The sequence below is a fragment of the Crocodylus porosus genome, unplaced genomic scaffold, assembly GCF_001723895.1.
Source record: "Crocodylus porosus isolate Cpor-Errol unplaced genomic scaffold, CroPor_comp1, whole genome shotgun sequence".
In the NCBI taxonomy this organism is placed as follows: Eukaryota; Metazoa; Chordata; order Crocodylia; family Crocodylidae; genus Crocodylus; species Crocodylus porosus.
Genome location: NW_017728939.1, coordinates 4,105,179 through 4,128,106, shown reverse-complemented (window position 1 = coordinate 4,128,106; position 22,928 = coordinate 4,105,179). Strand labels below are relative to the sequence as shown.

General features: G+C 41.0%; 1 protein-coding gene across 3 annotated transcripts in view; it reads right to left on the bottom strand.

Moving 5' to 3' along the window:
- HNRNPR (heterogeneous nuclear ribonucleoprotein R) overlaps nt 1-22,928 on the bottom strand; it is a 35,868-nt gene that overhangs the window by 12,673 nt on the left and 267 nt on the right. The window contains exons 2-5 of one of the 3 annotated variants that reach the window (XM_019547712.1): nt 17,599-17,765; nt 15,113-15,231; nt 14,609-14,716; nt 13,706-13,819 (exon numbers count right to left, since the gene is read on the bottom strand). In XM_019547712.1, coding sequence (XP_019403257.1) covers nt 13,706-13,819; nt 14,609-14,716; nt 15,113-15,231; nt 17,599-17,755 — 498 coding nt within the window. In that variant the 5' untranslated portion in view covers nt 17,756-17,765. Of the gene's footprint in view, nt 1-13,705; nt 13,820-14,608; nt 14,717-15,112; nt 15,233-17,598; nt 17,769-22,928 lie in introns of all 3 variants that reach the window. The other 2 variants (XM_019547713.1, XM_019547714.1) reach the window with 2 other exon arrangements.

Sequence of the window (22,928 nt, the reverse complement as noted above, 5' to 3'; positions counted from 1 at the left end):
TTCTTGCAACGCTCTTTTGGGTCGCGACCCATGGGTTGAGAAACACTGACTTATATAATCAGTTTTGAGGAACATTATTCATACATGCATATTCTCCCAAACTGATTTAACCACCTTCTTGTTAGCTTTTAAAAACAATCAATAAGTTGTGTTCGGTGCTATCATTTTTTTTGTTTGCATGGATCATGTTATTCTACATATAGGCATCTTTGCAATTTTGTGACATGACTTAAAGAAAAGATTGGCAATAAAATTATAGCCAGACCAAGCGTCAAAGATGTTCCCCTCTAAATAACTGCTATTTGCATGACAAAGAGCTAAGACTTGGGGAACCTAATAAATAGGTGATGTCCTTAAGTGACAATGGCAAGGGGCATTGGCAGGCATATCAAGGGAGGCAGGTATCAAAGGGGAAGGGAATCCCACACAGAAGCTAATGACCATGTACATCGATTTTGAAAAGGAAGAGATGGGGAGGGGCATATACCAGAATCTGGAGGCTATAAACAGGTGCATTTATTGTAGGACTGGTTGTGCGACTTGTCTTGGAATGAAGAAATCAGAATATTGGCATGTCCACACATCACCCTTCCAACTAAATTTAAAGAACAGCTGAATATACCGCCACCAGATGGCCAGAGAAAGTATATCCCAGAATGCCTTGCGCTGGTCAATTTTCTGTAGGTTCCCCCAACTCTGCCAACACTCAGCAAAGCATCCGCTGGTGTGCAAATTCCATGGAGTAAAAATTCTGAGAAGGATTTGCATGATTCACTCCAAAGCTCACACCCCCAACTGCCCATCTGCATTTCTACTGGATTTGTGCCACCACCACTGACTGACCCACAGCTTCTGCTACCATCAGCCACTGTAGATCCATATATGTTCACTGCCTTGCAGACCCTGCTGGCCCTGTGTTATGAACTCGTAAGCTACATTAGGTGAAAATGGCAATATCCATGGGCTCTGATTGCTCCCGTGACTTCTTTCATTCACAGTAAGTTCAAGGCAGCAGCACTTACAATAGAAGCTCAAACATGTGCTTGCTGCCAAACAACATGCAGTACTCGGCTATGTCAGGCTCCTAATCCATGGTAGGCCTGAAGATGTTCTGGCTGCAGGTAGGCACACTGTGGCCAGGCTGATGTGCAGCAGCTCCAAACCACTGGGGTGCTTCTATATGAGGGAGCTTAGTAACAAGGGGTGAGAGCAGATTGTAATGGCTTCCTGGGATAACGAGCAGCAGTGTGTACAGATCCATGCATCCAGGGGCACCTCATGAAGATTTATGCCAAGCTTGTCCCACATATACGGTAGTGGACAAGAAACATGCAGGTGCCCTTATCTACGGAGAAGCAGACTGCTGTAGCCACATGAAAGCTGGCAACCCCAAACTGCCTTCAGTCTGTGGCAAACCATTTTGCCACTGGCAAATTAATGGCTGCAGTGTCTAGCAATCCAAATTGTGACAGCCTTGTACATCATACATCTTGCCAACTCACAGGAGGCAATGGACAGGTTTGCCAGCTTAGGGTTCTCCAACTGCACTGAAGCTGTTAACAGCACACACATCACCATTATTTCCCCTGTGTACAGTGGCTGTGGATTTATCAATGCTTCAGTAAGTTATGTACCACCACAGCCATTTCACATACATAAAATGCCAGCTAATCAGGCAGGCTGCACAATGCCAGAATATTTAGGAGCACCCTCCTCCCTGAACTGATGGAGTAGAGAGTTTGCCCCTGGTGTGCCCAACAAAGGTGGAGGGAGTGACTGTACCCCCTTTACTAATTGAAAACCCTGCCTACCCGCTTTACCTTAGATGATGCAAGCTTTTGCTGGGGACCTACCGAAGCAACTGTTTAACTACCAGCTTAGCAGCTGCAGAATGACTGTGGAGTCTGTTTTGGGGCATCTACAGGCTTGCTGGAAGTGCATAAGGACACACATGGGTGCCAGCAACGGCAACGTGCCCCAGTTTGCGGTCTCCGTGTACATGCTGCACAGCATCTGCGAGGCCGAGGAGGCGGCCCTGCCAGTCAAAGCAGAGCAAACCCCCAACTCCTGCAAATTCTCAAAAAGAGGCCAGTGACTCCGCACTATGTTGGCAAGATGCAATGGCTGACCATTTTCCAAAATTTGAGGAGAAACAGTGAGTTATAAAATGATGTCATGTACTGTCACAACATAAATATTGGCAACTAAACTCATGCTCTCACATGGTCAGTTCCAGCATATCTGGAGAACATGGGGGAGGGTGGGGAGCAATAGCTACAGAGTGTGCAGGGTTAACATGTTAGCTGGATGCTGCTCTCTGCTCCTAGGAATGTGGAAAGGTGCTGCGGGGAGGTGGGGAAGTGAAGGAAGGAAGCGACAAGCTTGGACTGTGAGTTGTGCACAGGCTCCACGGAGGTATGACTGCCTGCCAGTTGCTGAGCTATGCTCCCAAGGCTGTGGAAAGGGAGGAGAGAAAGGAAGTAGTGAAAGCTTGGGCTGTGCAAGGCTGTAGGCTCCTCCAGGCACAGATGGGGGGAGGGGGATAGACAGAGAAAGAGGAACAGTTTTGGTTGGTTGTATATGGCTCCACCAAAGCCAGCTCCACGCTGGACAAAGGGAAGGAGAGTAGGTGCTGGAACAGGCAGGAACTGACTAGAGAAGCTGAGTTATTTTGGCACTTCTCATGCCCCTGAGTACTCACATCTCATATATACAGTGAATGCCACAGCCAGCTTTGGCAACAGGCAGAACTTTTATTAACCAGAACAACAGAAATGTGAAAAGGGGAGGTCAACAGAAATCCTATAAACCTACATATCATGTGCGTGCAGCTTTATGGTGACTTCAGGCACCAGACAACCGCTCCAGCCACAGGATCCAACTGCCTTACAGCTTGGGTGGAGGGAGAAGGAAGTGCTCATTCCCTCCGCTGCTACTGGGGAGCCCTGTGGGACAGTGAAGTTTGGTGGCAGTTTGGTGGCAGCATGTTCTCTGCACAGCCACCAGGTGGTCCCACTTGTGGATTGAGCTATGGGACGACACACCATCCCTGCAGATTCGAAGCAGAAATAAGGCAATACACAGACTACTCTCAACCTTCACAGACTCCCCAAGCATCTTCTTTGTACATTCAGCAATGGCCCTGTAAAGCTCCTCAGCCTACACACGCCACCAGGTGAGCCTGAAAGTATAGGAAAATGAACAGTTCATTGTTTTCTTTGCTGTTACCCTGATGACATAAACAACCCCCCAAAAGTTCCAACTTGCAAGGCCATCCAGCCAATGGACAGGCTCATTTGCCTTGATGAATCTCAGTGTGGTAAGTTCACTCTTCCCTTTGCTTCCTAGGTACCCGGGTCACTGCACTGCTTAAGATGCACAGCTTGAGAACGCAACAAGAGTACCCCGCTCCCATGCCCATTGCTGCCTTGAGGGGCTGAGCAGACTGCTGCTCGGAAGAGCTAACAACTGTATAAGCTCTGTGTAGTAAGCTGAAGGATCATGGTAGGGTGGGGGCCTGGAAACCTTTTAGGGCTGTAAGGTATGCTGCTACCATTTCTCCACCCATTCTGCAAAGACTCAGGGACCCCAGCCCACCTGTGCCCCATCCTCTCCTACTGTGAAACAACCCTGGACTGCACGAACCAAGTTTGCTAGAAAGGGGGGCCAGAGGTAGCTCTGACTGACTCTCAAGGCCAGCACTAGCATTTATAAGTCCAGGACAATGTAACCAAGCTGGGACCACTTAGAGGGAAACATGAACTGACGCGATGAAGCAGCAGCAGACCTGATGATTTACAATGTACTTGTTTTCTCCTTCCCTTGCCTGCTGGTTTGTAATGCATTGCTTGTAATAAAGTACAAGCAATCTACAATTAATTATTTTTTGCACGGGAGTGAAGGCCAGCTCTGCTACTTTATTAGGGTGGAACACAGGCAACCAACTGAAAACAAAAGCAAGAGGGGCGGGTGGCACATTATAGCAGTAGTGCATTGTCCTAACTTTTATGAAGCCAAGACTAGTGCCTTATAGCAAGCTCTGAGCACATGACCAGGGCAGCAGGAAGGGTCCCTATTGCTGTGCACTACTTGTCTCTATCTGTTTTTTCTAGGGGGATCCATGAGGCATTAAGTGGATAATTAGTGTAAATGGCATCAATCTCTAAGTGAAATGGGACCCACATGATAATGGCTCCAGACGTAAATGCCCTCCAAAAAAGAAAAGTCAACATTGGTTTCTTTAAACCATTAAAGTGGTACCTATTACCATACCACACAGGGGCGGGGCGGGGCAAGGGTACAATGGGGCAATCCTAGTGCAACCATGTGGTTCCAGTGTAGACCCAATCTGCAATTCTGTGGGGACCCTGAGGAAGAGGCCTATGGTTCAACTGCCCAGTGCATCACTGAGGTGCTGAACTATCCCAGCTCCTTGCCCACAACCCCCTCGCCCTCCAACTGCCCAACTCCTCTTTACCCAAACATAACAGTGGTCTACAACCTACCATCCCCAAAAGTGAGATATGTTCTGTCACCAGCTGGGTCTTCTGGAGCACTGGGCTGGCTGGGATGAAAACAGGGGGAGGGCAGGAAATTCCAGGCCCTCATTGTCTGAGCCCAGGTTCATTTCAGAGTCCGCACAGGTGAGGCAGATAGCCAGCAAGTCCGTAGTCTGGCTCACTGCCTGGATTGCTTTGCTGGCCTGCAAGAGCTACATGTCTTTGGAGTCCTTGTCACATTCCCAGGAGGCATGTGCTGCCACATCCACTGTGTTTCCAGAGAGGAACATGTTGCTGGCCAGTTACAGGAAATTCTCATAGTAGGAGCATATGAACTTTCATGAGCCAGATTTAGTTGCCATCCCGTGTCCTTGCAAATTGCTGCCTCAGTACCTTGCACTTGAAACAGCACTGGGCCCAGTCACTGTCTTGTTCCTAGGCTGTTATTTCTTTTGTGATTTATAGTCAGACTGCCTTGTTTCAGTAGTTTGATTGTAATACTTGCTGGTTCTTATCGTGCAAACCTTTTGGGGGTTTTGCCCTGTAGAAAGTGACAAAAATTGCTGAATGCTCATGCTTTGTCCCACAAGGAAACATTTTCTCCTGCAACAAAGACTGTATCTGTTCATAGGCTGGGAGAAGGGCAAAGCACTTCAGATGAAAGACAACCAAGGATAGGCATCCATAACCTCAGTGCAAGGTGGAAAGCCCCAGCAAGAGGCTGGAGATCTTCCAAGAATAGCAACAGGACACCAACATAACTCACCAAGAAGCTGTTTCAAGTTAAAGAGCAGGGTGAAGTATCTTTTCCTTGTCTTTGCATATCTGCCGTCAAAAGCTACCAGATTGTTTCTTACGTTTCTGTTTTTATGTAAAATCTGTTCTGCTTCATACCTTGCTGCTTGTCATGTGATAAAGGTGATTTCAAAGTACTAACATCAATAGGAACACCCTTTCTGCAAAGACAGGGATCCATCCTCATTTTCTTTTGCAAACCCAGGAAGATTTTAAGGCTGAAGCAACTCCCCTCTGCAAGGTCTGATGAGGGGCAGATGAGACCAGGCTTCCTAGAGGAAGAGGAGCCTTCTATGGGCAAAGTCTGTTCATGGCCCTGAGGTTACACGGCAAGAGAGTCTGGAGCTCCAGTGCTCACCTCAGAAGGGTCTGACATAGTAAGGTACTCACATGGGATGTAGGTGACCTAGGTTCTGATCCTAATAAGAATCAGGCAAAGCAGATCTCTCACGCACAAGTGCCCTAACCCCACTAACAGCTATTCAGGGTTTAGGTGGGTCACCGGCTTATTTTTCTTCACTCCACAGGCGTTAAGTGGTCTCCTTTTAATGGTCTTCAGGTTCCATTAATCAAGCTAACCTTCCTCAAAGCAATTTTGCTGTCTGGGTCAGCTAAATGTTAGGCTCACAGTATCTCACAGAACTAGCTACAGCCTATGAAAGCTCAGACCTCTCTGAACCAGTTACTCTACACTATAAAAGGTGCCACCATGCTCTGCCTTCTGACATCTATATAAATCACCATATAAACTTCTCATAACCCACTATCTCCAAACCCTTCAGTAGAAACAGAAGAGTGAAAGTGACCTCCAAGGTCAAGTACTATACCCTAACTACTACATCATAACTTTTCATCCACCTACCTCTCTGATTTGTCAGTGGTTTTAGGACTACAGCACACAGACACCCGAGATGGGTTATGTGGTCATACCGGAGATAGAAGACGGACTACTGCCTCAGTGAATTAACACATCATTATTTCTGGTGGCACTCATATCAGTGGCCATCTACAATACTACATTAAAAAGGTATATACTTATCTAATGTCCATTATCAAACAGTTACTGCTTATCAAATACCTCTAGAACGTAGCTTATACTGCATATCAATTACTATGAGGGTCAGTCAGAAAGTAAAACCTCCTTTCATGTTCAGGGACATATGGGGTGTTCTTGGTGACTTCTAGCTTAAGGTAGCCACAGTAAACTCAAAGATCTGTCAAGACCCTGAAGAAACTAAAACAACGTATACAAAGAGCCCATCCAAAGGTGCACAACAAAGTCTGTCCAAACACCAATTTGCACACCATAGAGGCAATCTAATTCTTCAGATAGATCATGATGCCCCATCCTCTGCATAGCCTGAACCTGGTGCCCTCCGATTACCATCTTCTTGGTACTTTGAAGGACTGATTAGGAGGGCAAAATTTTTGGGAGGAGAGCAAAGTGAGCTGTGACAGTGGTTACACAACAAGAACAAGGACTTTCACACTGTTGGGATACAAGCCTTTGTTTACCAATGCCCTTTTTCCACTGATAGAATATTTAAAAAACACACATTGAAAAAATAGCGTGTAGTCAGTAATGATGTGCAAGTTCTCCATGCAAGTTAACAGCAATATCACAGTGTACATTTATCAAAATCAAGCAGAAAGCAGGGAAATTGCTTAGACAATAAGAAATTCAGAGGCAACAGTTTACGACCCTGCCACCTCATCCACTACTCATACTTGAACACAAGATACATTTTTTGCCGAAGATGAAGTCTCGAATGTAGGTTTACATATAAATGTATGTTAATATTCCCAACCCTCCAGTTACTCAGAAACCCAAAATTCACTCTTGAGGAGAAAACAATTTAAGTGTACTCTGACGGACTTTATGGCCATCAGTAACACGTCCTCTTCGGGTCTAGATTAATATGCAAGGAGTCTCTGAACCTCTACTAAAAACATGCACGTAAACTTCAAGCCATTGCTGGCAATGAGGGGTCCCATACCTACATATCTCTGATCCACTCCTCAACTGCTTTTGTCCTCTTCCATTGTGGGGTTAGTATGTAGGTAAAGGCATATTAAGCCATGCCATGCAAGAAATCAAACTTTGCAATATGAACAGAACTGCATGTCCCAGTTGCTTCATCTTTGTATGTGGCTGAACCAGAGCAGTAGCTCCTGAACTTTACTGTCCATGTATTGTCTTCTCTGAAACAGCAAAAAACCCCTCAGCTTTCAAACAGCCTTGTTAGGGCACTCCAAGCTAGCAATCAACACAAAAGTATTTCTTTCCATGTAACTGATTGTTTATACAAGTTATGCAGTCTCATAAAACTGCCTCAGCCATCTTTCCAATTATTTAAACTAGTCTCAGAGCTCCCTCCCACCCTCCCAAACTCTGTTACTGTAAGTACTGTTTTCTTCATTCCCCTATGAATCTTCCTGGATTAGAGATTTGTGTGTGCGTGCATGCACACACACGGATACAGTAGCCTGATAATACTAGCTCCCTACCTGTACTAAATATTCCCTATGCTATAAATCCAGTCTCAAAAGGTTCACAGCAACATACAATAGAAAATTTTGTTCAGTTCATAGTCTCCAATGAATAAGTCCTTTGTCAGGACTGATGTTTCCAAGTATGTAGCCCCACTATCCTCATTCATTCTTCATGGCATTCAATTTATACACACTGATTTGACTATGCACAATTTAGAAAAATCCAATTACTGACCACCTTTCATTTGTTACCCTAAATGTTGCCATATGCAATCTACAAGTAGTACTTCATGTTTTCCTTCCACATGATATAAATGTTGAACTGGAGGTCCCTGCTGAACCTTCCCAGAAACATTTCTAATGATGACCAATATCTATTTGACGATCAAAGAAAAAACAGGGTTTAAAGCCATTAAAACTTAATTATACAGGCCATATAATGCTAATTTTAAAATTTCATTTTAAGACTGGAAATTCAAACCACTTCAATTTTCTGTGGAAGAGTTTTGCCAGCAAACATTATATTCTTTAGTCAAAATTCTACTTTCAGTAAAAACCACGTTGATAAATTTCAACAGTTAAAAAATTATGGAACCAAAGACTCATAACCAGCCATTGGTTAACATTTTTATTAATGGAGAGAGGTAGTTAGCCATGTTAGTCTGAAGTTGGGAAGATGATAGAGCAGGGTCTTGCTCTAAGAGGCAGGAACGTTCTTAGACTACAGTCCACTTCATCCGATGCTACTAAAACAACCAGGTCCATTCATGAATGGCTTGGGATAGAGATTCAGGAAAAGAAAGTCCCGATCCACTTTACAGATAAAAACAAAAAAACTGAGACTACCAACACTTTAAAAGGAAGAGGATTACAACTGAAAAGTATTTGAAAAAGTTGGAAAAATGGACAGTAGACACCAGTATGAAATTCTGAGACAAAATGCAACGTGTTTCACACCAGGAGTTAGGGGAACCCTAAAAACCAAACAAACACAGAATGGAAAATACTTAAGTTTGGGGGCTATAGTGGTTCAAAACAAACACAAGTCAGCAGAGCGATACAGTAAAGTAGGAAATACAATTTTGGATTGAATTAATAGAAGTGCTGTATGCAAGAAGTTGATAGCACCATTTTACACAGCACTCCTTAGGCCTCAGCCAAAGTACTGTATATAATCCTGGAATCTGCATTTTTTGGAAGGATCTGGAGAAATTGATTAGCATACAGTGACAAAGATGACAGAGGTTGGAATGCAAGCTGTACCTAGTTCTCCCAGCCTGTCCACATAAGTTTAAATTTAAAAATGAGCAGCTACTAAGGGAAACAGGATAGCAGTTTGCAAATATCTGAAAGACTGCCATAAAGAAGAACAACTGTTCTTCCTTGCCAGAAAGAGCAACACACCAACCAATGAGTTAAAATTGGAAAGTAGATCTAGGTTTCAAAAAAAGTCTCCAGAAAGGGAAAATAAAACAAAACAATACAAAAACAAAGCCTCCTGGTATAACCATAGGACAATGGAACAAGCTATTCAGGAAAGTTCTGCAATATTTCTTGGAGGTTTTTCAAGAATAATTACCTGTCTGGGACTGTTCAGGAACATCACATCCTACATTCATGCATGGCAGACTGGCCTAGATCAGGGTGTCCAACTGATGGCCTATGGGTTCACTGAGGTTCTTGCTCAGCCACCACTCCCCTCTTATTGTTCTGCCTGCAACAGCAGCTGGGAGACTCTGGGCTCCTCCTCCCTCTGGCTGTCACTCTCTAAAAGCAGACAGGCAAGCAGGACACTGCCACACAGCATGGGGAGCAGAGAGCAAACCCTGGGCAACATGGACACACTATGCAGCAGCACAGATAGGAGCATCCGCATGCATGACCTGGAAGCTCATGGTTCATCCTGGTGCAGTGTGTAGCCCCCAGCCACTTGAAAGTTGGACAGCCCTGAATTAAGTGATCCATGAGGTTCCCTCCCATGAAGTGATTTTATCATTACATTTCTGGTGTTGAAATTTTTCAGACTTGCCAATCTGAGATGTTTATACATATATAGGAATTTAAGTCGCAGCAAGACAAATGATTTTTCACAGCCTGTTCGTGGCGCACAGGGCTAATTTCACAGGCATTTCACAGCACCCCCGCCCCTCATCATTGATCAGCAGAGGAGTCTCAGCAGCTCCACCCCACACAACTGGCTGGTGGAAGGGGTGCCTTCACTCAGTCTACATCACTCCCCGGTTTTTTTTCTATGGTTGGTTTCAAGATACCAGATTTCCTGGTGACCGCTGTTTTTCACGGTTTCTGTAAAATCCACAAGACCATAAATTTAGATAGGTCCCTGTACATTTAGTGCTCCCAACAGTATGCAAGGAAGATGCAAGAAACAGCATAGCTGAATACATCATTCATTCAGCAATGCTCACAACAAAGATTATTATTAAACGTTTTTCTGCATTGATAATTTTACCAGATGCAATTAGTAATGGATTTACCATTACTAGAACTCCATTTTCTCTGAAATGTTTACAGAATTCTGCTACCCTAATCCTATAAATATTTGGGTGAAATGTTTAGTTTTTCCTACTGCCTGCATTTAATTTTAGACAGTGTTGCCTTTTTCTCTCTGCTTTCAACTTTTCGCCCAGTTCTCATTGCTTTCTAATGCTTCCTCCTGCTCCACCCCCACAACCTCACCTTGCTAAAATAGTCTTTTAGAAGCCAAACTAATTTTGTGCAACTAAATATTTGTTACCTTTTGGGCAAGCAGTCTCAACTCCCACTTTGTTTTATTCTTAAGTTTATCTTAATAAAGCATTCACATACAACTGTCACCCCCACAAGAATTTTCAGTCAACTACTTTTAGAGAGCTGCATTATGTTTTAGTTCAGGCACCATTTCCATTTGTCAGAAGCTAAATCATGTCTTTTGTCAACTGAAGAGCAAAGGTAACTTCATTGTGACAATTTTGAAATGGGAACACATTTCATATATTAAATACACGTAAAACGATCATCAGTAATCCAAGTTGACTACACAGGATTTACAAGCAATACTTGAACTGCAAGACAAAGAAACTACACAATGAATTCCATTCTTATAAAGCAGAATCTGGCATCTCAAAAACCTACCTTAAGCAAGACAACTGCTCTTTACTCTATTTGCAGAGAACATATAAAATAGAAAGTGCTCTAATTGTGATACAAATCCTTAAAGAACCCTCCTAGCTTGGAAAAAAATCACATAACAGATACCCAAAACAACCCTAATCCCTGGAACCTTCCTAGGTTGATTTCAAGTTTGATGTAGATGATTTCATTTTAGAATGGAGAACATACGTCATTTTCCTCAGCCAAAATAACTTTTTACCTCAGGCAAAAGAACTTATTACATTCCTCTCCTACCAAGCAGACTACACAGAACAGATGCACTATGAGTTTTCAAACCAAGCAAGTGAACAAGTCTTGATGAATTGTATGTGCTCTGCCAATTTTCAAAAGAAGTTGGTTTAAAATACAAGTTTTTATAGTGTGGAACTAGGCTTGCACCAAACCAGTCTATTAGCCAACATTTGTGCCATATATAAACATACAGCAGATCATTAAAAACTTAGACAATTTAGCTCCACAGAACACTGGTTTCAAAGTACAAGTTTATCATCTCTGGAAAAGCCTCTTCCAGGAGAGCTTATCAATTTCTTAATTTCAAAAACAAAAACCAACAAAAAACACCCACCTCCCCCCTAGTCTGTAACTTCTGTAAAGCACTCAGCTCAGCAGGATGATAGCAGATGTTCAGTGTTAAATTTAGACAGTGTACCATGTAGGTATTAACTGTATACTCACAGTCAATATCCACCATTCTTGAAATCACATCAGCAGCCCACAACTGGCAAGCCATTCCACCTCTATGATTCCAGTGAGATTGTGCCGGCATGTCTACACTATCCTAACCTAGCGCTGACTTCAAAAAGAACCATCAAGCATGCCCTCCTACTCATTCCTTCCAAAAGGTAGAAAAAGTAGTACAGCATTTCCTGACAGCCTTACGTGAACAGTGTACTTTGGTTAATTCGTAAGTAAACTGTAACTCATTTGAGAGGGACAGTTTCTCTGTTTCTTACAGGACCAGATGTATTTTTTGTATCTGCTGTTTTGACATATTGTTTCAGCCATCTTAAGCCAATGTCCAGATAGGACCAGAGATGAGCTGCCTAGAAAGATAGGCTGGAAAGGAGCTCATAAGGTCATCTTATCTAGCCACATGCTCAAAGCAGGATCACTGCAAACTAAACCATACCAGGCAAGTGTCTAACATTCTCTTCAAAATGTCCAGGGATAGAGGTCTGATGACCTCTGTAGCTAGCTAGTTCCAATGTTTAACAACCTTTGCAGTCAGAACGTTGTTCCTAATACCCAACCCACATTTCCTCTGCTGCAGTTTGAAGCCACTGCTCCTAGTCCTCTTTCCTATAGCTACAGTGAATAATCTAAATCTCCATCCTCTTTATAAATCTTCAAATACCTGAAGGGCAGTTTATGAAATCCAACCTAAGTCTTCTCCAGGCTACAACAATTCCAGTTCCTCCAGCCTTTCCTTACAAATCGTGTTTCCTAGGCTAATCAGTTTTGTCACTCACCCCATTCTCTAAAAATATTAAACAATATTGGACCCAGGGAAGACCCCTAGGGCAGAGGTTCTCAAGCTGTGGTCCACAGACCACCACTGGTCCACAAGCTCCATTCAGGGGGTCTGCAGAAAGGTAACCCAGGGCTAAAGCTGACACTTATTACACCCAGCTTCCCAGAACTTTGCTCAAAAAAAGAGGCACATCCATCACATAAGAAAGGTAAGACTACTGATATTAAAATATGAGTTGTGTGCTTTGGTTTGTAGAACAAAAAAAGCATACCAAGTTGTCTGCCAAGACCCTTGGCGATTTTCAAGTGGTCCGCCAAAAAAAAAGGAGTTTAAGAACCACTGCTCTAGGGCACTCCGCCTCCCAATACCATCTCATTACTAGACACCACGACACTGATGATCACTTGATGAACATGATGACCTCAACAGTTATGTTGGATAACTGTTCTTCAACACTCCTAGCAATAGACAGTAGATGTGCCAGCAATGTAATGCTGCTAGCACAAAGGATATCTGTGGCATTAGCCACAACTCTTACACCCCAAGTAATTAGGTCTGTAGAACTAGCAAATGTATAACAGCCCGTATGAAAGGGGGGGGGCAGACCACACCAAAAAAAACAAGAGTATTGCTTTTGTAACCTTAAGAGCATCTTAATCTGAAAGATACTAACTAAGCTCCTGATTTACAGATGTAATTATTTCAGTTTTGTCTCATTATAATTAACAAGAAAGTACCAATAAGAGACAGATGGGGGTGCCGCTGAAGCTTGTGTAACACAAACTAGCCACAAATGACGACTTGTGAGGCATCTCTTTTAGTTCTCTATAACTATTTAAGCATGATTTTACAAGCATCTGAAGTATACTTTTTCAGTGTTATCTGTCACAAAGCCAATTAGCAGGTCTCACATTATCACAACAAAGGCACATGTAACAGCATAGTCAAATGACTTAAGTTAGCTTTATTACGCTGGTCTTTAAAAGTCTTCAGTTTGATTGCCCAATTCAGATTTTTAACGTTACCAGGGAATTCAGCTTTATAATTCCTTTCTTTGCTTCAAGACATCTGTGATTATTAGTGTCCTGTTTTCTGCAGAAGCAGAATACAAATGAGAAATACATACTTAAGGGTGATAAGATTTTACAGTAGTGTAATACAATGGTGTAGGTCTTCATTTGCACTGTGATTTACTCCTAGCTTAAGTGATTTAGCAAGTCAAACTACATACATGACCAGTCATAACAGTTTGCTAAAATAATCTGAACATACTAACCTCTGTTCCAATTCCAGGTTGAACACCTGAGTAGACAGTGTCTGGAGGTGGTCCCCCATACTTCCTCTGTCCTGTAGTCACATCCAAAGTGTAACCTGTCCTCTCTAGCAATGCCTGAAAAGTTAAATTATAGAAGTTTTAATTCACTTTTCTTACACACAATAGCTAGAACAGAAATTTCCTAATTTGTTCTTTGTCAAGATTGTACTGGCCCCCAGAGGCTCCGCACAGAACTCAGAGCATACTAAAAAGGATATTCCAGTTTAAAAACCATACATGCACCTAACTTATACTTGCTTTCCAGAAGAGACTAGAGATTTTTCTTAGAGAATACATAAACGTATCAATACAATTATGTAGAGGCAACAGGCTGGCTTTCTATGTGTACTGTTGTGCAAACTAAAGTGTAGCACAACACAATCCCCAAAAAAGACTGATGCCGTTTTTGGCCCTCACCCGCTTTTTTTTTTTTTTTTTAAAACTACCTACAGCATTAGCATGAAAGCTGTCGCTCAAGACATGTTACATAAGATTTTAAATGGAGTTTTCAGAAGCGCATGCATTACCATAAGCTTAATAGAAAGGAAAGCTGTGTAAGTGTCTCTCTCTTTAGGCAGACCTCACTGTTATTTGAGTTATAAAAACCTGAACACAAAGATTTTGCTGCCATAATAGTTTACGTTAAGCAGTTAAAATTAAACACCTGGAAGTTTCCAATTAGTGGAAGAACATCTCCTCAGTGCGTCTCATCTACATTTCCTTTCAGCTTCAATACGAAAAGATCCAGAGCAGCCTTGTGTGCCAATTCTATGTAGTACAGGGGGATTTAAAGTATACTCAATTTCATCCCAATCTGTATAACTAACTCCAGTGTTGAAGAAGTAGGCTTTTTAAGAAGTTTACCTTAATCTTTGCTTCATCTGGTCCCTTTGTTGACTCTTGTACTTTGCTTCCTTGTTTCTCTCTCTGCCTGTAGGTCTTCATAACTCCACATAAAAATGCACTTTTGTTCTGTAGATACAATTTATAAAGTAATTGAACTGGGTGTACAAAAAGCCATTGGAAGCTACTGATTCTCACACACAAGAGGTCAATGTCAAGTCAATTCAGTAACCAATAAAAACAGGAAGAAACCTAGAGACAATTCCTCCTGATGCAATTCCTTGAAACAGCTAGCAGTGAAAGAATCATCATTTCCAACTAACTGGTTTCACATTCACTCAAAAGTGTGTTAATTTCAGTGCATGTAAAACATAAAAGCCTCCAAACACTCAGATACCAAAGGCATATTTCAGAACAGAGCACTGCCATGTCAGTGAGTCTGTTAACTATTGACTTTTTGTAAAGTCAGAAGTGTGAAAACACTGTTATACTTATTTGCTCACATCTCTGGAGCTCTCACCTTACCTGTACATGCGACAGGTCACTTTCTTTAAACTGCTGTAATACAGAGAGGGCTCCTTCTTCATTAAATTCCCTAAGAGCATCAATTGCTCTCTCATCAAGATCGATATAAGCTACCAACCCTAAAAGTTAAAGATAAAAAAGTTACAGATTTCTGTTTAACTTTGTGAACATGCTGACTAAAAACTATGCAATTTACTTTCTAAATCAGTTGCATTCCACATAAGTAAAGAGAATTATGCATTATTTAATATAAAAAAAACCTAGATATTCCTACAAGTATATGAAAAGGACATGAAAACAAGAAAGTAAAAAGTTAAATTAAATGTAGCTATCTAGGCACTAAAGTAAACTGAATGCAAGATTACAAACCAAGAATGAATGTACTAGTTTAAGATCTTTGGGAATTAAATCTGCTGTAAGAGCAAAATTACATATCAGGGTTTGAAATAATAAACTCTGGCTGAATTTCGAATAGAAATCTAAAATGTGTCGCATTTCCTTCCTTTGAATCACCCATTCTACATAACTACACAGGCAAGAGAATATTGTGCATGCCCTGCTCAACGTACAAGTGGAACTACTTGACTCGAGGTGTGAGCCACTTATATGGCCACCTCTGCCCCAACACCCCAGAAGCATGTTAGGAGAAAGAACATTTTGCTTCCATTTTCACTAACCTCTACTTGAAGTAAGAAAGATGTTTCTGTGGGGAAAGCATAAAAAGATTAACCTATGCAATTTAGCAGCCAGAACCCAAAAAGCCATTATTTCAAGCCCTGCTATATGTCCTACGTATGTCACTGTTAACTTTATAGGTACACACTCAAAAAAAAAAACCAGTGGACTAGTTCTGAAGCACATGTTTTAAAGCCTTTAAAAAGTTCTTCCCTCTCTCCAAGGTATTTGTAGCAAGTTCAGGGAAACTATAGATGCTGCCCATTAGATCAAGGATTACAGTTCATAAGATCCATGATGAAATTTAGCACAATATTAATATGAATCCATCTCTAAAACTCCACGGTGAATATTCTGGAGTTTAACTGATGCAGACTCCTTAATCTCTATCTGAATTCAAAACATATAGTACAGCTGAGCAGGAGGACTGCATTTCAGAACTGACCCTGCATACTGGCAGGCACCTGAATCTTTCACATCTGAAACAGATTCAGCAGATTAAAAATCCCAAAGTTCATCCCCAATTTAGCTGCAGTATCAAAAGTTACTAACAGTGCTCGTGCAATGCAGAATATCTTTAACTGGTATTAAAGAAACCTAAACAAGTGAATATCATACTAGCTCACTAGTTTCTGGGTTTAAAAAAAGTGCTGGATGTTAACTCACTTGAGAACTCCTCATAACACAACCTAACTGCCACACGTTAGAACCCCTGAGTTCCCTTGCCCAGGCACTTATACCTATGCTCAAGCCATCAAGTCAAATAATCATAACCCACACTTAGAAAGACATATCTCTAGGCAAATAAAACCTGGCAGAAAGTCATTGGAAGCTCATTTGGAGCAACTTAAGACTGCCCACATGAGCCAGAATACCTTATCTAGCCTTAGTATGGTATTATTTTGAACTGCCTCCACTTCGTCTGCAAAATTTTTGGACTGTTAGACAAGATAAACTGGTATCTCACGACTGATGTAGTCAAGATAAGTGCATAAAGCATTTCTATAACATCCCTAAATCTGTTCACAGAGCACACTTTGAAGAGAAGAGTAGTAGTTTCAATTTACAGGACCCAAAGTATAGTGAAGGGGGGCTGGGCTGGGGAGGGAAAGGTGGGGGGGTAAGCTGAAGTTTACAAAAAATTATTATGAAGAAACCTTCTCTCTAGGACTTGCAGAACACTTGCTAGCAGCAAGATTATTGAATTTGCTAGTTTGCTTAATCCTGGACTTCATTAAAAAACAGTTATTTATTGTCAGACTGAACACTTCAGTGTAATGATTGACATAGATTCAACTGTCCACTAAGAACTAGACAGAACACAAAATCCACAGGCAGACTGGAGTTCAAATGTATTCTCTGGCAAGACAAACTAGTTGCTTCCCCCACTAAGCCCCCTATCCAGCCCTTAAGTCTTTAAAAGTCATTGTGAGGAGTTGACAGTAGAAAAGTAAAAGCAAATGATGATTTGTGTTGAGGAAAAAATGTACAGTTCAGTATGTTGGAACATACATCTTTACTTGTGAAAGTCTAAGACAAACTGATGAACTGTATCCTGAAGCAACTAGGATGTCATATTCAACGCTAAGGATGCTTCAAATGATTAAAAAGTCAGTGTCAAACCCAATTTGCCTTCAAGAAAGTGAAAGTAACAATACATTCAGATCTACACAGATCAAAAAAATAAATTAAAAAAACCAAAATAAAACAAAAAAACAGTGAGTTTACTTTAAAACCTTAATCTATAAAATTTGAAAATGGTATTGCCCTCACTTTCATAACCAGTCAGAAACAAGAAATGCATATTATACCTGTCTGAAATATTTCATCAAGTCTCTCTGCCACCTTCTGTGGGAGGCCTGCCTCTATCAGTGTCTTGTAGTGTTCTGTGTGAGTTACACTGGAAGTATCCATTGGTTCTTCCTCTTCTTTTAACTGTACCGCATTACCATTCACCTGATTAGCCATTTTATTATGCTGCTGGAAAAAATTCAGGAGCTATATTACAATAAGCCAGAAATAACTAGTTTGTAGGACAATGCATGATTTATCTAAACTAATTGGTATACATGCTGAAAATGACCTGTATCAGAAGTTGTATTTAATGCTTTTGGGATGCAGCTGACCTATGTTTCAAGAGAAAGTACAATTGTGTAATATTGTGGAACATGTACATGGTTTACACTTTTAAGTACTTCATGTACATCAGGGCTAAACTTTACTTTCTGAACATCAAGAAGTTATATGGATGACACAGCTGCTGGAGTGCAACAATGTATGATACAAACAGCCACAAAACTAATGCTATTTTCATCTCCCTTCAAAAATTTGCTGTTTTAAACCTTCATGAACACATAGCCCTAGAGGGAAACTTAGCATACAAGTGTCCAAACTAATTTGCTAATTTTCAGTTTCTTGGCTTGCTGCCATGTCTTCCTTAAAAACCAACATTAAAATATTTCCTATTAAAAAAAAAACAAACAAAAAAACAAAAAAAAAAACTGTATTCATTTGGGTTGCTGTCAGAATTCATTATGTACAGAAAAAAGGGAAGCATCATACTCAAATCTGTTATAATTTCAAACTATTGTAGAACAAAACTGGAAGCGGAAAACACTCCAGGTATCAACTCCAGAAAAATGCTCTAAATTCTGCAGACGATTGCATAAATTATAGATTTTGAGAGTTGAAAAGGAAGCCATGACTGCAGCATCTCGAATTTTATCTTAAAAGACTTGATGCAAGAATCAGTATTGATGTAGCAAAGATATACATTCAAAAAAAAAACTGTACAGCTATCTTTTCAGGTAACAGGCTTGCCTAGGTGTACTGTAAATGGTTTCACTTTCTCTATAAGCCAGCCAACCAATATATGTTTTGTACTCTCAGCCACAAGAGCTGAAATGAGGTTATCCAACTACCCACAGAGATACTGGGAAGGTCCACTGTTAAAGATCAGAAATGAAAAGGGTCCTAGACTTTTTAAGACAGGGAAGAGTTTATGATCCACATATCAACAATGGAATAACCACGTACACATACGCAGCATGAGAGGAGCAATGAGATGTTTACTGGAATACATGACATGAAAGATGGGTTAAGAACAAACCTTTTTATTTTTCCCCGTAGAAACCTCAAGCTATCTATTCAGCTGACAGAACAAATATGCAAAACAGCCACACCTAGAGACAGTCTGCATATCCAAAGCTTCAAAGTAAAAGTATATGGACTGGTCTAAAAATGCACTAAGAAAGATTTGGCAACTTGAGCAAAGTCATTTTTGTTCGAGACAAGGGATTTTGATGGACTGTGACAAAGCTGAGATTAGGAGGGGTCAAGTCTGAAGTGATACAACCACTATTCAGTGTATACTACTCTCCTTTATGCAATCTGTAAGAAAAAAAGCAAGGCTTTCTAAAGCTGCATTGCACCTACATAAGATCCAACTAGTCCACCCCTTGATCAAGCCTCAAACATACTTTTTAAACTATTCACTTAGCTTTAAAGAGAAGCTCTACATTAGTTTTTTGTCACCTACTGGCTGCACAGACTGTATAAACCATGCATGTTAATACATCCATGCTTATGCACCACTACACCAAATATTAACCAGATTTCCAAAATATTAATGCAATATTAAGTTTATGCTATTAAACACACATTAGTAAGGAAATACAAAGTTAGGGCTAGATGTTTCCTTCCTTGTTTTAGAGGTTTTCTATAGGCCATGGAAACTTAAGGGGTTTTGACTATAATAAATCCTGCAGGGATGACTTGTAACAGTAACAAATGCATCCTCCTAAGTAAGCAGATGCCCCTTTAGCAAGGCTGACTTCTTGTAAAACTACATTCAGGTGTCAAACACCACATACAGGATTCAAGACTCCTTGAGAAAACTGCTGAGTTTTAAAATTACTCATTCTTGAGTTTCTTTAAAGTAAAAATGGATCGTGTCTGCCACGCTACATCTAAAGCTCTCCATGAACTACATTTTCTATTTGCAACATAACAATATGTAAACATGTCCAGTGACTTTAAATATATGAACTGGGGCATACGCAATCCAGTAAGGTACTTTACTGCTACAATGCAGAACAGTATGGTCACTGTACGAATTCTGAGCCTGTTCTATTACACTCCATGTAAGTCAAGTATATTCATGTTATAAATGTTTTCTTATCTTTGCAAAAGTAACTTGAGAAAATTAGTGCAAGATAACAAAAGATTAGACTACTACATGCACAAGTCCAAGTTAAAACTGAGAATTCCACTTGAAATATGTGGATTCTGCCACATTTAACTGACAACTCTTCTTTAAGTATAATTTTATTCTGAAATGTGACAAAGTATTATGGACGTCAAGAATATTCATGGCTCAGAAATATTTTCTTGAAATAACTATCTGCAAATAAAATACATTTCCTCCAATCTACTATTTTTGTAAACCTCATTTTCTCTAACTGGGTTGCATATGTCTAACTGAAATACAAGAATTACAGTGATGGGGGAGTGGGGGAGGAGGAGAAAGAGACAGAAAATGCCTAGTCTTCCTTCCTTAGCAATGTGGGCTATGTGGGACAACTAGGGATAAAATCCAGTAAGATTCTTTGCCACCAAAAACACCACACAACTGAATGCACACACAAAAAAAAAGTTGGATTAAGGAATACCTTTGCTTTCCCTTTTCATACTTTAAATTAACTTCAAAAATTCAATATTAAAAAGTATACAAAACTAAAAAGATGACCACAAAATCAGATAAGTGTATATAGGTGTTATATGTGGTATCTGATATGGCTCAACTTCTGACCTGCCATAAATAAAAAGCACTGCATTCAAGTAAATTTGGATAGTGTAACCTTCATGTGCAGACACAGAACTATGCCTAATTTCAGAGGGTTAGTGAATTGTTTTGCCCCAGATGTGTGCAAAAGTCTCAGGTGAAGGATATACATTTATATGTAGTGTCCAGAAAGAGAGATGAACCCAGAAAGTGCACATGAAGATGTACCTCCTAAAAGCAGCTACTGATTATCAGTATATATGTTGTATGTGCAGATTGTTCCTGGGATACTAATAAGACTATGTGGAAGTGCAGACAGATGTGTTACTAAAAACTCCATATTGTAACTCTCAGCTATGCAACTGAAGACAACAGGAACTTTATACTATTAAAGTATATTTCCAACTATTTATTGTATTTTTAATTGGGTACCCATCCCACACCCGGTCTCACAATGTGTTACTGTAATAACCACCTCTCAAGAGGTTCTAGTCACACAAACTAGGACATTAAGTTTAATCTGGTTTTGAATTACCTGAAAAAAGCTTTTATTTTAAAAAAACAATAGAAAACAATCAAAATGGTCAAGCCTCCATGTTTTCTCCCATAGATGCTTTCTATTAAGATGACAAATCAAAAGAAAGTATGGCAGCTGAAAATAGAGACTTCTCTGGACTGCTATTTAGCTATAGTTTGACCACCATGGAGCAGAAGTGGACATAGTCAACTTGAACATGCAACAGATATAACTAAAAAGTTCTACAGAATTTGGACTCTGAGCCCGATTCTGGTTTTAATATTCTTTGCAGATAACTTGGAGGTCTAAAAGTAGGACAGTTAAAATACTGAATGCCAACCATTTATGTTATTAATGCATCAAAAGTAGTTGCTTTAAGTTTGTAGCTCCCCTTCCCAGCATCCCTGGAGCACAGCAAGACAATTTGATACCACACAAAAGAACTACTTTTAGTCTAAAGCCACAGCAAGTCTCAAACCAAAAAGGAAAAAATAAGGAAGTTATGAATGAGGAGAGACAAGGGGTTATAATGGGAAGCTGAACTCTGACATGATTACTGAAGGACCTTCCAGTCACTACTGAGATTCATTCAAGTTTTGAAAGAAGGTATATTACAACTGTTTCTCTCATACAAGTGAACTGTGGTGTAGTAAAACAACCGTAGCTTGGTCTTATTTAGAACTTACTTAAAAAACACACTACAAAATATTCGCTGGTTCATAGTTATGAACACAGCACAGAGTTGGTCAAGTTTTATTGGGAAGATACTGCCTCTACTAATCTCAATCTTTACAGATTAGCAAAACTCTACAATTTGATTTCTACTACAGCATGTGCTACTGTTAAATATGAGTATTTTACACCCTCACCCCTCCAACACAGTAATTCATAAACTTAAATCACAACATGTACTAGAAAGTTTGGGGACTTCAATTCCCATTCTTGCCATACAGAAAGATGGGCACAGCTCTCAGGCTGAGAAACTACACAAAAGACACTAATAAAAGGCACTCAACACTGCCTGTCATGGCCTTAAAAACACTCATACCACGATTTCACAGCAGTTGGTTAGCAGCTATACTAGTGCTGTAGGTGGTCAGTGCAATTAGATCACTGCACAAAGTGATGGTATTATATTAACCTAACCAGTGGTAGATGAACTCAATATGCCGGTTCACTCAAATTAAGCACTGGGGTGGCTTTTAAGCATGTGTGGGGCAATGTCTGAGGGGTAGTTCACAGCGACCCTGCGGAGGAGTCTTAACATTCATTCATTTGAATGTCTCAGTGCCTCACCTACCTACTCCACATAGCAAGGGTGCCAGGATACATTTATTTAACACATGAGCTTCCCCCAAAGAAAAAAAATTGCTTTGCAAGACAGACCATCAAGTTCCACGGGTAATGGAGGGAAACGGACGTTAAATTCCCATTTTTAAAAACAACAAGTTTTGCAGATAAGTCTGCAAAAAAATAAAAAATAAAAATGATGCGGAAGCAAAGCAAAATAGCCAGTCGCATCCCAGGTGGATTGAGAAGCAGAAAGCGGCTCCCGCCAGCACTTGCGAGCCGCGCTAAGGAATCAGGAATCGCTCCGCGCGGCCGGCGGGAGAGGCCGATCCTCGCGGGCCAGCTACTTCCTGCCGCGCAAAAACATCGCGGCTGCCGGGCGCTTCCTAGCAGAAGACTGGGGAGGCCCCGCAAAAGCGCGAAGCTTCCTCCCCCCACGTAGGGCCCGGCGGCTCGCAGCAAGGCGGGCGGACACACAAGCAGGCAGGTCCACCTCCGCCGCCTGCGAGCGCTGGGCCGGCACCGCCGAGGCCGAGCTCCCCGCCCCCCCG